This window comes from Dipodomys spectabilis, unplaced genomic scaffold (genome assembly GCF_019054845.1).
Source record: "Dipodomys spectabilis isolate Male_0828 unplaced genomic scaffold, ASM1905484v1 ptg000783l, whole genome shotgun sequence".
Taxonomy (NCBI): Eukaryota; Metazoa; Chordata; class Mammalia; order Rodentia; family Heteromyidae; genus Dipodomys; species Dipodomys spectabilis.
In genome coordinates, this window is record NW_024871460.1 from 18,302,524 (window position 1) to 18,317,437 (window position 14,914).

Here is a 14,914-nt window from a genome sequence, read left to right on the forward strand (position 1 = left end):
CCCAGACCCAGAGGTTGGGCCCCACGACTGGACCCCTCCCCCCAAAAAAAAGAAAAAGAAATAAACGACTGGTCATAAATACTATAAATGTTTTTAAAACAAACAAAAAACGGTTGCAGCAAGCCAGGCCTAGTGGTTTATCCTTGTAATCCTAGCACTTGCAGAAGAATTAAAGACCAGCTATCCCCCCATCCCCCAGGATGTACCCCCCCCCCCCCTTGCACTCTATTGCAGAGCCATATCTCCATCCCGATTTTTCACTGATTAATTTGAAACAGTGTTAGGTGTGTGCCTGGGCCATTGATGGGGTGAAGGCATCTAGCTTCCCTCTGTTGAAAGACTTCTGTTTGGGATGGCTTGGAGTCTTTTTTTTTTTTAATTTTTTTTTATTTTTGCTTATGTGGTGCTGAGGAATCGAACCCAAGGCCTCTGGCATGCAAGACAAGCGCTCTACCACTGAGCCAACTTCCCAGCCCCTGGCTTGGAGTCTTGATCCTCCTAATCTCAGTTTCCCACATAGCAAGATTTTAGAATACCACTCCCAAGAATCGTTATGCCCTTCCCTCAGTTTGATCATAGTTCTTTTAGAAAGATTGCTCAGGCTTTCCTTGAGCTCTGGAAATAATTACTTAATTTTGTTTAAACCTTTACTATTTGGTTCTTTAGGTTGCTACCTGGGTGGATGAAACATTAAGTTCTGTGGCTTCCAAATTAGAGCACACTGCACAGACTTACTCAGAACTTCAAGGAGAACGCATAGTTTCTTTACATTGCTGTGCTCTTTATACCTGCGCTCAGCTGGAGAACAATTTATATTGGTGGTGAGTCTGTAGGGAGGAAGAATTTCAGTGAATTAACTTGAGAAGGCCAATCCTATGTAGAGCAGGAAATTCTACTTTAAAGTTACATTACAAGAAACTTAAACATAAATTTATGAAAATAATACTGTATTGAATTTTATGAAAGAGCTGCTTACATTTGGGGATATTTTTAATTCTTGCCTCTTTAATACATTTGAACTTTGCTTTTATACAATTAGAAATACAAGATATATGGTATTTTTAGTTTCCTTGCTGAGTTTTGTTTTAACTGTAAGTTCTGTTAGGGTCCAAATTTTTTCTTGTATTTAAGGAGATATCAGTAATTTTTATTGGCAAAAACTATATTTAGGTAAGATTTACAATAAAGTCTACTTATTTGTAACAGAAATATCCTAAAGGTTTATTAAACTTATGAACAAGTTGCAGTTGAGAGTAATTGCACGTTAGTATTCTGAAATAAAAATACTAGAGAAGGAATACATGAGCTCTCCTTTGATGAATTTTGTAATTTTTGTTTGTTTGTTTGTTACTTATTTGACCAGTTGATTGTTTCCTTTTCAGGGGGGTAGTCCCTTTTAGTCAAAGGAAGAAAATGCTAGAGAAAGCTAGAGCAAAAAACAAAAAGCCCAAATCCAGTGCTGGTATTTCCTCCATGCCAAATATCACTGTTGGTACACAGGTAAGTGTTTAGTATTAAGCCTCTCTTATGAGACAATATTTCTCTTACAAATTACTTTCTTCCTCTGTAAGTTAAACCTAAGTAAGCACTGTTTTAGATGAATGTCATTTGAAGCACCAGATTCTAATGTCATGTATGTGTTACATCATTATTATTCATTCAGTGTTGGTAGCATTTTATAGATTCTGGCTGAGTGCCAGTAGGCTTACTTATGGTATGGAGTTCCTACATTACTTGAAGATCATTTGGTACTTTGTAGCAGAACTGCCTTCACCAAAAATATTTGTTTACTTTACCCTGGTTATATGGCCAGATCTCATTATGTTTGACAGCTTTGGTTATTACTAAGTTGTTGAAAGATGTTGCTCAGTGGGGATCAGTGTCTGTAGGAGGCTTTGTCAGATCTCTGCATTTCTACCAATTTCTGTTTTTTTACAGATGGTTTCAGGCTTATACAGGTATGATTTTCTAATACCAGTACTCTTAACTGGTCCTGTTGGATGGAGCAAAGCCATTTGTTTTCTGATCCTGTGACTGTGTGAAGCACAGTTGCTTCCCTTTGCTTAAAAACAGCTTCACAGCTGGTTGAATGCAGAAGCAGACATGAGAAATAAGCTGTCTTATTAAATCTGACATTAAGATATTTGTAAAACTGCAATGAATGCCATTTCTCTCACTAACACTTTTGAACATATAGTTACAAAATTGTATTATTACGAGGTTTTGTTATCTAAAAATTTTCAGATTTTGTTGGTAATACATTTAATTACTGTAGGTGTGACCTACATGAACAGAAAAGTTTTGGGGGGACATAGTAGTATTGGAAAAGGGTTCTGAGATGATAAGGGTCCTAATAACTGCAGTAAATGTTCCATTACTTCACAATTCTTAAAACTTAGAGAAAAGCTGAATTATATTACATAATACGGCACTTCCTTATGAAGCATTTTCATTTCAGGTTTTGTTCTCATCACCAAAAGGTACTATTATCTATATTCCCTAAGACTTAAAAAGTAGTTTGTTACAACTGGGATTGTTTATTCCAAATCCACTTAAATGTGCTGAATTCTTTTTGTTTGTGAATCTGTTTTTTTTGTTTTGTTTTTTTTCTTTCTCTTTCTTTTTTTTGTTCTTACAGTTGTCTTGTTCTGACCCTTGTTGGCTTTCCAAATAGAAATTTCTCACTGATTACCCACTGTTCTAAACATTATTGCTCACTTTTTATTATTTATGATTTGGTGGGCTGTCTGCCACGGGAGCCTCTTTCTATTTTGTTAAGTCTGTTTCTTGTATACTCAAAATCCCTTGTCAATTGGTCTCATAAATAGTAAGATGTGGCAGCTGCCTCTTTATAGCATGTGGGATGACATTACTGTAGGCTGGGAGGGGAAGAATACTGGAGAAAGGAAAGCTTTAAAACAATAGTGTATTAAAATGCTTTGGTATACAATTAAGGTTTTCTTTCAAAGCTTTGGAAAACCTGAAATTAGCTACTGTTGTAACATGCCACATTTCTCCTTTAAGGTCTTTCTTGTTGAACACTCTTTCAGTCTTTAAACTTTAACCAGTCTTTTTTGAAAAATTCTGATGAAACTTCCTGAAAATGGAAATGAAGCAGGGTAGAAGAACTTATTAATAAAGATGCCTACTTTTATGAACTGTTTGTCTTGTAATTGTACTTTGGGATGCCTATTCTTTGGTACATTTGTAATTCTAAGCCAATAGTTTCACTTCCCATGTGTCTCAAGTATACCACCAGCCATCTTTTTTTTTTTTTTTTTTTTGGCCAGTCCTGGGTCCTGTGCTCTGTCCCTAAGCCTCTCTGTGCTCAAGGCTAGTGCTCTACCACTTGAGCCTCAGCACCACTTTTTCTGTTTATGTGGTACTGAAGAATCAAACCCAGGGTTTCATGTATGCTAGGCAAACATTTTACCACTAAGCCTCATTCCCAGCCCACCAAACATCTTCTTCTTCTTCTATTTTTTTTGGGGGGGGGAGGGGCACGGTCATGGGGCCTGAACTCCGGGCCTGGGGCTGTCCCTCAGCTCTTCAGCTCAAGGCTAGCACTCTACCACTTGAGCCACAGTGCTACTTCCGGCTTTTTTCTTTTTGCTTATGTGGTGCTGGGGAATCGAACCCAGGGCCTCATGCATGCAAGGCAAGTTCTCTACCACTGAACCACCTTCCCAGCCCCAACAATCTTTTTATGTCTCATTTAGCTATAAGCCATCAACATGATCTTCATGAATGCCAATAAGTTTTTTGTTTTGTTTTGTTTTGTTTGTGGGGGTCCGGTCGTGGGGCCTGAACTCTGGGCCTGGGCGCTGTCCCTCAGCTCTTTAGTTCAAGCCTAGCGCTCTACCACTTGAGCCACAGCACTACTTCCAGCTTTTTTTTCTGCTTATGTGGTGCTGAGGAATCCCAGGGCCTCCTGCATGCTAGGCAAGCACTCTACCACTGAACCACCTTCCCAGCCGACCAATAGTTTTGTATAACACAATCTTTTAATTATTTTAATTGTTGGTTGAACTGTTAAGAGACATCAGATGAAATCTCGAGATATGCTTCTGTTTCAGATGGAACTATTGGTGATATTTGACAGTGCCATTTTATAGGTTTTCAGGGTTATAGGTTTTATAGGGTTTATAGGTTTCAGGGTTTATAGGTTTTCAGGATTAAGGAGGTAGACATTGTAGGTGAGAATTTCACAGATTATTTGCTTCTAAATTCAGTTAAACTTCTGACAGTAGTGTTTTTAATTTAAAGGGAGAATTACAGTATCCACCAAAGTATCTGGCTAGTATAAAACATCAGTCTTCCTGAGGAAACATCCATAGAAATCAACTTACAGAGCCTTTGTAGCATTGTAAATTAAAGGCGAAAATTTAAATTACAGGAAATGCAATTTGTCTTCACATTTTATTGTTTAAATGATAAACATTCTTAGTTTCTCTGTTTTCCTTTGGGCAGAGTGATTAATATTTACTGCATTTTTAAAGTTAATGCTAACTATTGAGCAAAAGTTACTTTGGCTTATTAGTTTTAGGAACAAAATTTTTGATAGATACCTTTAGTTCTACTTTAGCCATATTGTGTAAGATTGTACTGGAAAACCTAGGATATAATACTGTTACATACTACGTTTCATAATTTGTTCTAAAGTTATGTCACCTTGGTGGTTTTCTTTTGTTTCCTAGGTATGTTTAAGAAATAATCCTCTTTATCATGCCGGAGCAGTTGCATTTTCAATTAGTGCTGGGATTCCGAAAGTTGGTGTCTTAATGGAGTCAGTTTGGAATATGAATGACAGCTGTAGATTTCAACTTAGATCCCCTGAGAGCCTGAAAAGCATGGAAAAAGCTAACAAAACTACTGAAGCTAAGTATGTATTATAGTTTTATATTACTTCCTACTTGCTGTTTTTATGAATCTGTATTATAAAATGAGATAAAGAGTTACTAGGAATCAATAAATTTTGCTGATTGCAACTAATGTAATAATTTGTTCTCGCTAGTGGCCAAAATGGCAGTGCAGCGTTGGCTTTTCTGGTTCTTCCCCTCCCCTCCCAACATCATTAACTTGCCATTTTTGAAGTTGTTACATAGCTGTAATGTGTTGTTTTGTTTTGTTTTTGGTTGGTCTTGGGGCTTGAACTCAGGGCCTGGGTGCTGTCTCTGAGCCTTTTTCGGCTCAGTACCACTTCTGGCTTTCTGGCATTTAGTTGGGAAATTAGCGTCTCGTGGCCTTTCCTGTCCTGGCTGACTTTGGGCTGCAGTTTTAAGATCTCAGCCTCCCGAGTAGCTATGATTACGGGCATGAGCCAGGCTGTAATAATGTTTTTAACCTTACTATTATGCTGACATTTTTTTTTCCTCTGTAATTGTCTTAATTTATTTTTTCTCTTTTTTCTTCATGTGTTTGGATTTTTTCCCCCCCTATTCCTGAGGCTTCAACTCAGGGCCTGGGCAATCCTTGAGCTTCTTTATGCTCAAGGCTAGTGCTCTACCACTTGCCAAAAAGCTATTTTCAGCTTTTTCTGCATAGTTTATTGGAGAAGAGAGTCAAATAGACTTAGTGAAACCCAGGATGTCTTCAAACCGTGATCCTCAGATCTCAGGCTCCTGAGGAGCTAGTATTACATTTGTGAGCCATTGGCGCCTGGCTTGTCTTTTTATTTTTATTTTTATTTATTTTTTGTTGGTCGTGGAGTGTGAACTCTGGGCCTGGGCACTGTCCTTCATCTTTTCAGCTCAAGGCCAATGCTCTACCACTTGAACCACAGCAACACTTTTGGCTCTTTTTTTTTTGCTTATGTAGTACTGAGGAATCGAACCCAGGGCCTCATGCATTCCAGACAAGCACTCTACCACTGAGTCATCTTCCCAGCCCTTGTCTTTTAATTTTGAGATGGGCTTGTTACTGTAGCGCAGGCTGGCATTGGACTCATGATCCCCCTGTCTTTGCCTCATAACCTCTGGGATTACAGCTATGTACCACCATACCTATCTTAATTTCTAAAATCTTGCTTATATCTTGATCATAGGAAGGGTTTTACAGGTTAATGTGTTTAAGATGGAAATAATAAAGGATTTGTAAACTTTGGGTTGAGATGGGGGATTTAAGGGAAATGTGAATAGAAATGTAATTGAATTTTAAATTGTTATGAAGGCAAGACCAGCATCTTAATATTAATGCTCCAGAAATACTTCATTAATCATTAAAAAATACATAATTTGGCTTAGTAGTTTTCCTCCCTCTGGTTTCTAGTAAAACTTTTCTTTTTGAAAACATATTTGTGTTTTGGGTCTTGTCTCATCCTTTCACTTTTAATCTTGTTACAGATATGTGATCCTTATTGCACCATGCAAGAGTATATTCTATAAATAACATTAAAACATTTTGGTTTTTTTTTTCCCCTAAGTACTTTGAGGCATTGAAAAATGGTTATGATTACATTGTATGTATAAGTTTGTTTGTTTGTTTGTTTTTGGGTCCAGTCATGGGGCCTGAACTCTGGGCCTGGGCGCTGTCCCTCAGCTCTTCAGTTCAAGGCTAGCACTCTACCACTTGAGCCACAGCACCACTTCCGGCTTTTTTCTTTTTGCTTATGTGGTGCTGAGGAATCGAACTCAGGGCCTCAGGCATGCAAGGCAAGTGCTCTACCACTGAGCTACCTTCCCAACCCCTGTATGTATAAGTTTTTAAAGATCCTAGTTTGGGGATGGGATCGTGGCTTAGTGGTAGAGTGCATGCCTAGCAGTGCCACATAAACAGAAAATAAGCAGAAGTGGCTCTGTAATTCAAGTGGTAAAGTGCTAGCCTTGAGCAAAAGAAGCTCAAGAACAATGCCCAGGCCCTGAGTTCAAGCTCCAGGACTGGCACACACACACTCAAAAGGATCCTAGTTTGCTCTTCATGTATGCTTATATGTGGTGACAATATATGTTTGGTTCTGGTATTGGCATTTCTCCTAATATTTAAAATGAAAACTGAAAAGCCAGGCACTAGTGTCTCCCACTTGTAATTCTAGCTATTCAGGAGGCTGATATCTGAGGATAGTAGTTGAAAGCCAGCCCAGGCATGAAGAACCCTGAGACTCCAGTTAACCACAAAAAAGTAGAAGTGGAACTGTGCCTCAAGTGGTTAGAATGCTAATCTTGAGCACAAAGGCCCAGGCCATGAGTTCAAGGCCCCAAATTACCACCAAAAAACAACAACAACAACAAAAAACCCTGAACAAAAAAAAAACACGAGCCAGGTATTATTGGCTCACGACTGTAATCCTAGCTACTGAGCAGGCTGAGACCAGAAGGATTGTGGTTTGAAGCCAGCCTGAGTAGAAAATTCCAAGAGACTTCATCTCCAATTAGCTATCAAAAAGCCAGGTAGAGGCCTAGTTCAAGTAGTAGAACACCAGGAGATCTAGAAGGCCAAATAAGAGCAAAGCCCTAAGTTCAAATCCTAGTACTATCAAAAAACAAAAACAAAAAAAAATCTTTTTGGAGCAAAATTAAACAATATGTATGAGAAGACTTTAAATGCATGACCCTTGAGGAAATGTTTAGCCTAGCCAGCACAAGGCCCTGAGTGCAAGTTTTAGTACTGGCCAAAAACAAAACAAAAAACCCTAGCCAGAAACATGAGGATAGTTATTACAAAAGTTGAAAATATAATTTATTTCCCCTCCCTCCCTCCTCTCTCCCTCCCTCCCTCCCTCCCTCCCTCCTTCATTCCTTCTTTCTCTCTCTCTCCATTCCTCCCCCCTCCCCCCCCCCCTTAATTCATTTGCTGTATTTCAGTCAGTGTTTAATGTTGCTGTGTGAACCTTGATTGCTCAAGAGGCATATACTAGGTTGATATTTATTTTTCCTGGATGCAGCTTATATAAACTTACATAAGCTTAATTGTCTAACTTGTTGGTAGCTTTTATTTTCTTTCTTATGTTAAGATACTGAAATTATATATTAACATTTTCAGGACAGGAGTTTTTCATATTTTACTCCTTTATAAATATAAACTTGTCTTTTTACATTATTTGAAAAGTCCTTTAATTTTCTTAAATGTAATATGAGCATCATTTCTTATCTTAGGCCTGAAAGTAAGCAGGAACCAGTGAAAACAGAAATGGGTCCTCCACCATCTCCAGCATCTACATGCAGTGATGCCTCCTCAATTGCAAGCAGTGCGTCAATGCCATACAGTAAGTTTTCTTTTTTTTTTTTTTAATTGGTCGTGGGGCTTGAACTCTGGGCCTGGGAGCTGTCCCTCAGGTCTTCAGCTAGTGCTCTACCACTTGAGCCACAGCACCACTTCCTGTTTTCTGAGTGGTTTATTGCAGATAGTCTCCCCAGCTGGCTTTGAATTGTGATCCTCAGATCTCAGCCTCCTGAGTAGCTAGTATTACAGGCTTGAGCCACCACCCCCAGCTGGCAGTAGTTTTATATAGGGTGCTTAGGTCAAAATAAGGGCCTAGAGAGACAGCTCTAGGTGTATTATTTCTGACTAGACTCAAGTCATACATACCACCTTAAAAGTACTTTCTGTGTAAGTTATGTTTTAACTAGCTGAACTATGCTTTAGAAAAAAATGTAAAATTGCCCGGCTCCAGTGCCTCATGCTCACACTCCAAGCTACTCAGGAAGCTTAGATTTAAAAGCACAGTTTGAAACCCTCCCAGGCAGGATAGTTTGTGAGACTAATGTCCAGTGAACCCGCAAAGGCCAGAAGTAGAATTGTGGCTCAAGTGGTAGAGTGTAGAGTATTAGCTTTGAGCAAAAACGTTCAGGGACAGCACCTAGGCCTTGCTACAAGGTCAAGTCACAAGACTGACATACATGTACATGACAGTATTCATTGTGGTACTAGAAGGAAACCATTTACCACTAGGTAGAATGTCCATCTTTTTAAACGGTTTTTTTTTTTTTTTTTTTGCCAGTCCTGAGGCTAGAACTCAGGGCCTGGGCACTGTTCCTGAGCTGCTTTTGCTCAAGGCTAGTGCTCTACTACTTGAGTCACAGAGCCACTTCTGCTTTTTTTTCTGTTTTATGTAGTACCACTAGGCATGTACTCTACCACTAAGCCACATTCCCAGCCCAAACTCTTGAATTTTGTAAACTCATTGTAGCTTGGTCACAACTTTTGCTCATGATTGGTACAATTTGTATACTGGATTTATAATTCACTGGATTTAAGGAATTTTTAAAAATTGCCTCAAAATTTATGTGACAGTTTCTGATGCTTCCCTCTCTCTCCTCCCTCTCCTCCCCAATTCCCCCCTTCCCTCCTCTTCTTTCTTTCTTTATTTTTTTATTGTGAACATACTGTACAGAGCGGTTACAATTACATGGGCAAGATAATGAGTACATTTCTTGTCAAGCATTGTAGCCTCCTCCTTTGTTTCCCCTTCCCATCCCTTCCCAAACTCCCCCCCCGCCCCCTCTTCCCTCCTCTTCTCCCCTCTTCTTCTTCCCTTCCTCTTCTCCCCTTCTCCCCCTTTTCCACTTATAAAAAAGTACCTCAAAATTTATGTGGTAGTTTCTGAAATGTATTACCCAGCAGATAATCTCCCTTCCTCCCTCTCCCCTCCTTCCAGACTTCCCCTGCCTCCCCATCTTGGGGCTTGAACTTAGGGTTTGGGTGCTGTCCCTGTGCTTTTTCACTCAAGGCTTGTGACATCCCTCCACCACTTGTGTCTTTTTTGGTAGTTAACTGGAGATTAAAGTCCCACAGACTTCCTGCCTAGGCTGGCTTCAAAGTGTGATCCATAGATCTCAGGCTTCTGAGGAGCTAGAATTATAGGTGTGAGTTACCACTACCCAGCACGGCATTGTTTAATTACTTGTTTTTGTTCAGATACTGGGCTTCATGCTTTTGTGGGTTTTTTTAACTGAGAGTTGGTGCTCTACTACTTGGGCTACATCCCTACTAGAATTTTTTTTTCATTTTAATAATAAAAGATATTGTCTTTCATTGTCCAGGCTGACCTAAAAACTTGGCATCCTTTTCCCACACACAGCCTCTCCAAGTGCTAGGATTGCTAGTTTGTGCCACCAAACCTGGAAGGTGGTCATTGTCGTCTTCCTCCTCCTCCTCTTCTTCTTGTTCCTCTTCCTCCTCCTCCTCCTCTTCTTCCTCCTCCTCTTCTTCTTCTTCCTTCTTCCTCCTTCTTCTTCCTTCTTCCTTCTTTTTCCTCCTTCCCCTCCTCCTCCTCCTTCTCCTCCTCCTCCTCCTCCTCTTTCTTCTTTTTTTTTGCTTGTTGTAAATTGGTTCTTTTTGAGATACGGTTTCTCTTTATGATCTAGGCAGTTCAGGACCTTGTGTTTTCCTGTGGCATTGGAGTTGACAGGCCTATGCCCTTTCCCTTAGTTAGCATAACAAGAGCTCAGTAATACTCCTAGCCCTTGGTTGAGATGGAGTCTCATGAAGGCTGGCCTTGAACTATGATTCTTTTATCTCTGTCTTTCAAGTAGCTAGGATTATAAGCTTGAACCATTGTGCTCAGCCCTGGTCTTTTTAAGCCTTGGTCAAATAACTTTAATTTTGAACATCCAAAGTATGTAATTTTCTTTTTCCTTTATCATTGTAGACAATAATGTTAGTATAATTAGATATTAACAGTTACAGCTATTCCCTCTATTTGAAATAGAAGTTGGTCATAAAACTATGATTTAGAAAGGGACGAGTCATGAAATTTTAGCTAAAAAACTACAGTTATAGATCCCTTTAAAATTGGCTATTGTTCATATGTTTAGATGAAATCTATAAAGTCTCTTTTACATTTTCTTTTTGGTACTTACCATTTTGTTGTTGTCTAAGAACGACGTCGGTCAACCCCTGCTCCAAAAGAAGAGGAAAAAGTGAATGAAGAGCAGTGGTCTCTTCGGGAAGTCGTTTTTGTGGAAGATGTTAAGAATGTTCCTGTTGGCAAGGTTTGTTCAAATTGCTAAAAATTAGTTGCTAACAATACTATAGTGGTATTGGGTATTAAGTTTATTATATGTAAGGCTGCCTTTAAATCATCACTTCAGTGTTTTTCCTTTAGTTCCATCCAGGAATCTCATGCAGGTTGGTCTCCTATTCAACAGCTTAAAAAAAGGATCCCTCACTTTGAGAATTTATCATGATGTATTGGTTTAAAACATAAACACCCTGGGCTGGGAAGGTAGCTCAGTGGTAGAGCGCTTGCCTTGCATGCATAAGGCCCTGGGTTCGATTCCCCAGCACCACATAAGCAAAAAGAAAAAAGCCGGAAGTGGTGCTGTGGCTCAAGTGGTAGAGTGCTAGCCTTGAGCTGAAGAGCTGAGGGACAGAGCCCAGGCCCAGAGTTCAGGCCCCACGACCGGACTTAAAAAAATATATAAAAATAAAACATAAACACCCAAACAAAGATTGTACAGTTATATTTATTTTTGTGTGTCTTGGAGGAGGGTTCTGGGAATGAACCCCAAAACCTTGCATTTGTCGGGCAAGCACACGACCAAGTTACATCTCTAGTCCTTGTTGATACAGTTCATTCAGTGGGACTGTCAGACTATGCAAAATGAGATTATCTTCAGCTATTTAGGAGGCTTAGATTTGAGGATCACACTTCCTAGTCAACTCAGGCTAGTGTGAGACCTTTAATCTCCAATTAACTGTTAAAAAGCTGGAGGTTCAGGTATGGCTCAAATAGTAGAAGGTCAGCTTTGTGCAAGAGCTCCAGACCCTAAGGTCAACCTTCAGTAACAGCACAAAATAGTAGCAATAACATTAAAAGTGTTGCTTCTCAGTTATATTAGTTCTATTTTAGTACGTAATACCTGCTTTAAGGTTATTGCACAGCATTGATGTTGAACTTTACCATCATCCAGAAAGTTGTCAATGTTTTTTTATCTCATAAAGAGGAAAGATGAGATGATTTCAGAGATTATACTTAGTCTTTTTCAGTTTATTACTAAACACGCACTGATTGTAAGCAAAGTGTTAGTGATTTTTGTGTAAGTTAATTTTCTCTTTGTGATTATTGAAGAAACATAAAAATGAGCAGTTAAAATGTATTCCAGGGGCTGGGAAGTTGGCTCAGTGGTAGAGTACTTGCTTAGCATGCATGAGGCCCTGGGTTTGATTCCTCAGCACCACATAAGCAGAAAAAGCCGAAAGTAGTGCTGTGGCTCCAATGGTAGAGTGCTAGCCTTGAGCTGAAGAGCCCCACAACTTGGGCCCCCCCCCCCAATATATATATTCCATATGAATATATATATATATATATATATATATATATATATATATGAATATATTTAAATGGATAGAATTTGTGTGGTGATTTCATATAAGTTGTCAATATTCAGTTTGTGTCTGTTTCTAGGTGCTAAAAGTGGATGGTGCCTATGTTGCTGTAAAGTTTCCAGGAACATCCAGTAATACAAACTGTCAGAGCAGCTCTGGTCCAGATGCTGACCCTTCCTCTCTCCTTCAGGATTGTAGGTTACTTAGAATCGATGAACTTCAGGTAAGTATAACAAAGTCCTTTACCAGGTAAATAATACTGGAAAACTTAATAAGTTCTTCAGTATGAGTTTGACAGCAAAATTTCGTATTGTCATGCAGGTTGTCAAAACTGGTGGAACTCCCAAAGTGCCCGACTGTTTTCAGAGGACACCTAAAAAGCTTTGTATACCTGAAAAAACAGAAATATTAGCAGTGAATGTAGATTCCAAAGGTAAAGATTACTATTTCGGGTAGCAAACTCTATCACAGGAAGAGTATAATGTAGTTTGAATTATTTACAATGCTTGTTTCATGTGTAACATAAAATGATTTACAGCTGAACTGATTCACAATTGTGTCCAGAGAGGTAAAAATTTGGTTGCTACACATTGGAAATTACCAAAAATGTATTTATAGATTTTTTTTTTTTTTTGTAAATTTATGTGCTCTGAAGGTGTACATGCTGTTTTGAAGACTGGAAACTGGGTACGGTACTGTATCTTTGATCTTGCGACAGGAAAAGCTGAACAAGAAAATAATTTCCCTACAAGCAGCATTGCCTTTCTTGGTCAGAATGAGAGGAATGTAGCCATTTTCACTGCTGGACAGGTCAGAGGTTCTTTTTTCTTTCCAAAAGTGTGACAGTAATACTAACATGTTGCTTAGATGTTGTCTTTGGTTTGTGTTTAGTGAGCTATCAATTTATTTAGAATATTCAGCACACTCTGAGATTTATAAAACAAAATTAAGTTTATTATTATTGTTTTTAGCGGTGGCACTCCAGCTTAAACATCTAAATTTAAAACATACTTTTTGGCTGGACACTGTTGGCTCATGCCTGTAATCCCAGCTACTCAGGAGGCAGAGCTGAGGATTGTAGTTTAAAGCCAGCCCAGACAGAAAAGTCCATGAGATTCTTATCTCAAGTTAAATCACTAGAAAATTTGAAGTAGAGCTGTGGCTCAAAGTAGTAGAGCACTAGCCTTGAGCAGAAAAGCTCAGGGATATAACCCAGGCCCTGAGTTCAAGCCCTATGACTGACAAAATAAACCTTTTGTAAAATCCATTTATCATTGAGAACCAATCTCTGTTTTCCCTCTGTTATAGGAATCTCCCATTATTCTTCGAGATGGAAATGGTACTATCTATCCAATGGCCAAAGATTGCATGGGAGGAATAAGGGATCCTGATTGGCTTGATCTTCCACCTATTAGTAGTCTTGGAATGGGTGTGCATTCTTTAGTAAACCTTCCTGCTAATTCAACAATCAAAAAGAAAGCGGCTATTATCATCATGGCTGTAGAGGTAATTTGACTTTTGAAACTAGTTGGCCTGTAATCTACAAGGCATTGCTAGAGTCTAGAGATAAGGTTTGAATAGATCTTTTATTACTCCTTCTTTCCCTACACTAAGAACCAATAATGTGTTAAAACAGAAAAAGAAATCAGTGACTGTGGTATGTTATTGGTGAATGAATAGGGGTGCTGAGATGCACAAACCAACAGGCTAAAAATCCGACTGACCATACAGAATGTTTCTTTGAGGAGAAGGGGACACTTGTGCAGATTGTTAAATGATCAGATAAGGGGTGATGGTGGCAAGAGTTAGTTGCCAGCTCGATATTTGTATATCATCAATAAAGAAGATGTGATATTGATTAAGGAGAAATGCAGGAAAAACAAAGGGAGTGAAGGTAAAGGGTGTACGTGTACTTGTGGGTATTTGTTAGATGTGTATGTGGAAGCAGTCACTAGAAACTGCTGGTTCAGGTTTAATACAGACAGACATAGATTTAAAAGGATCATTATTTATGTGCTTTAGGGTACTTGTGGGTTAAGTGGAAGTAAGAGGTATATTTGGAAGGTATTGAAAAAACCCAGGTTACATATGATAGTGACTGAAGCACAGTTATTTATGGAAGATGATTAGATTTGCTTTTAAGATAGTATCAGAAGGATTTGTTTTTAGTAAGGGCCAAATGGAAGCAATGAGAGCAGAAGGTTTTAGAAGAATGAAGCTGTTGTTTATTAATATGAAAATTATGTAAGTGATAAAGGTAACAGGAGTTCACAAATAAATGTGTGAAGTTGAGATTGCCTATCAGATATCCATGAGGAGATGGTGACTAAAAGGTAGGTAAATCTAAAAATCAGGAGGGAAGGAGCCATGCTGAAAAAAGATACATGGAGCTCCTTTGAAGAGTTATGCTGAATGGGGTCCTCGAGGTTATAGGGAAAAGGCTTGGGCCTGAGCCCTGTTATTCTAGCTTTCAATGCTAGAGCAACAAAAGAGAATGTAAGGGGCATAAGCAATGGATGAACAGTGTATTGGAGACAGCTGAAGAACATGTGTTAGGTAGGATTTTAGGAATTGGTTGTATGTAGGTCAGGCAGTGTCAGAACTGAATATTGACTGCTGGATTTTGCTCCATATAGGTCATGCTTGAGAG

At 38.9% G+C, this 14,914-nt stretch overlaps 1 protein-coding gene across 3 annotated transcripts in view; it reads left to right on the top strand.

Annotated features, from left to right (window-relative positions):
• Nucleotides 1–14,914, top strand: part of Ubr5 (ubiquitin protein ligase E3 component n-recognin 5) — a 123,520-nt gene that overhangs the window by 58,068 nt on the left and 50,538 nt on the right. For all 3 annotated transcript variants that reach the window (XM_042672947.1, XM_042672946.1, XM_042672948.1), the window contains exons 12-20: nt 667–821; nt 1,383–1,500; nt 4,698–4,882; nt 8,091–8,200; nt 10,816–10,928; nt 12,344–12,487; nt 12,586–12,697; nt 12,920–13,074; nt 13,573–13,770. In XM_042672947.1, coding sequence (XP_042528881.1) covers nt 667–821; nt 1,383–1,500; nt 4,698–4,882; nt 8,091–8,200; nt 10,816–10,928; nt 12,344–12,487; nt 12,586–12,697; nt 12,920–13,074; nt 13,573–13,770 — 1,290 coding nt within the window. The remainder of the gene's footprint in view (nt 1–666; nt 822–1,382; nt 1,501–4,697; nt 4,883–8,090; nt 8,201–10,815; nt 10,929–12,343; nt 12,488–12,585; nt 12,698–12,919; nt 13,075–13,572; nt 13,771–14,914) is intronic.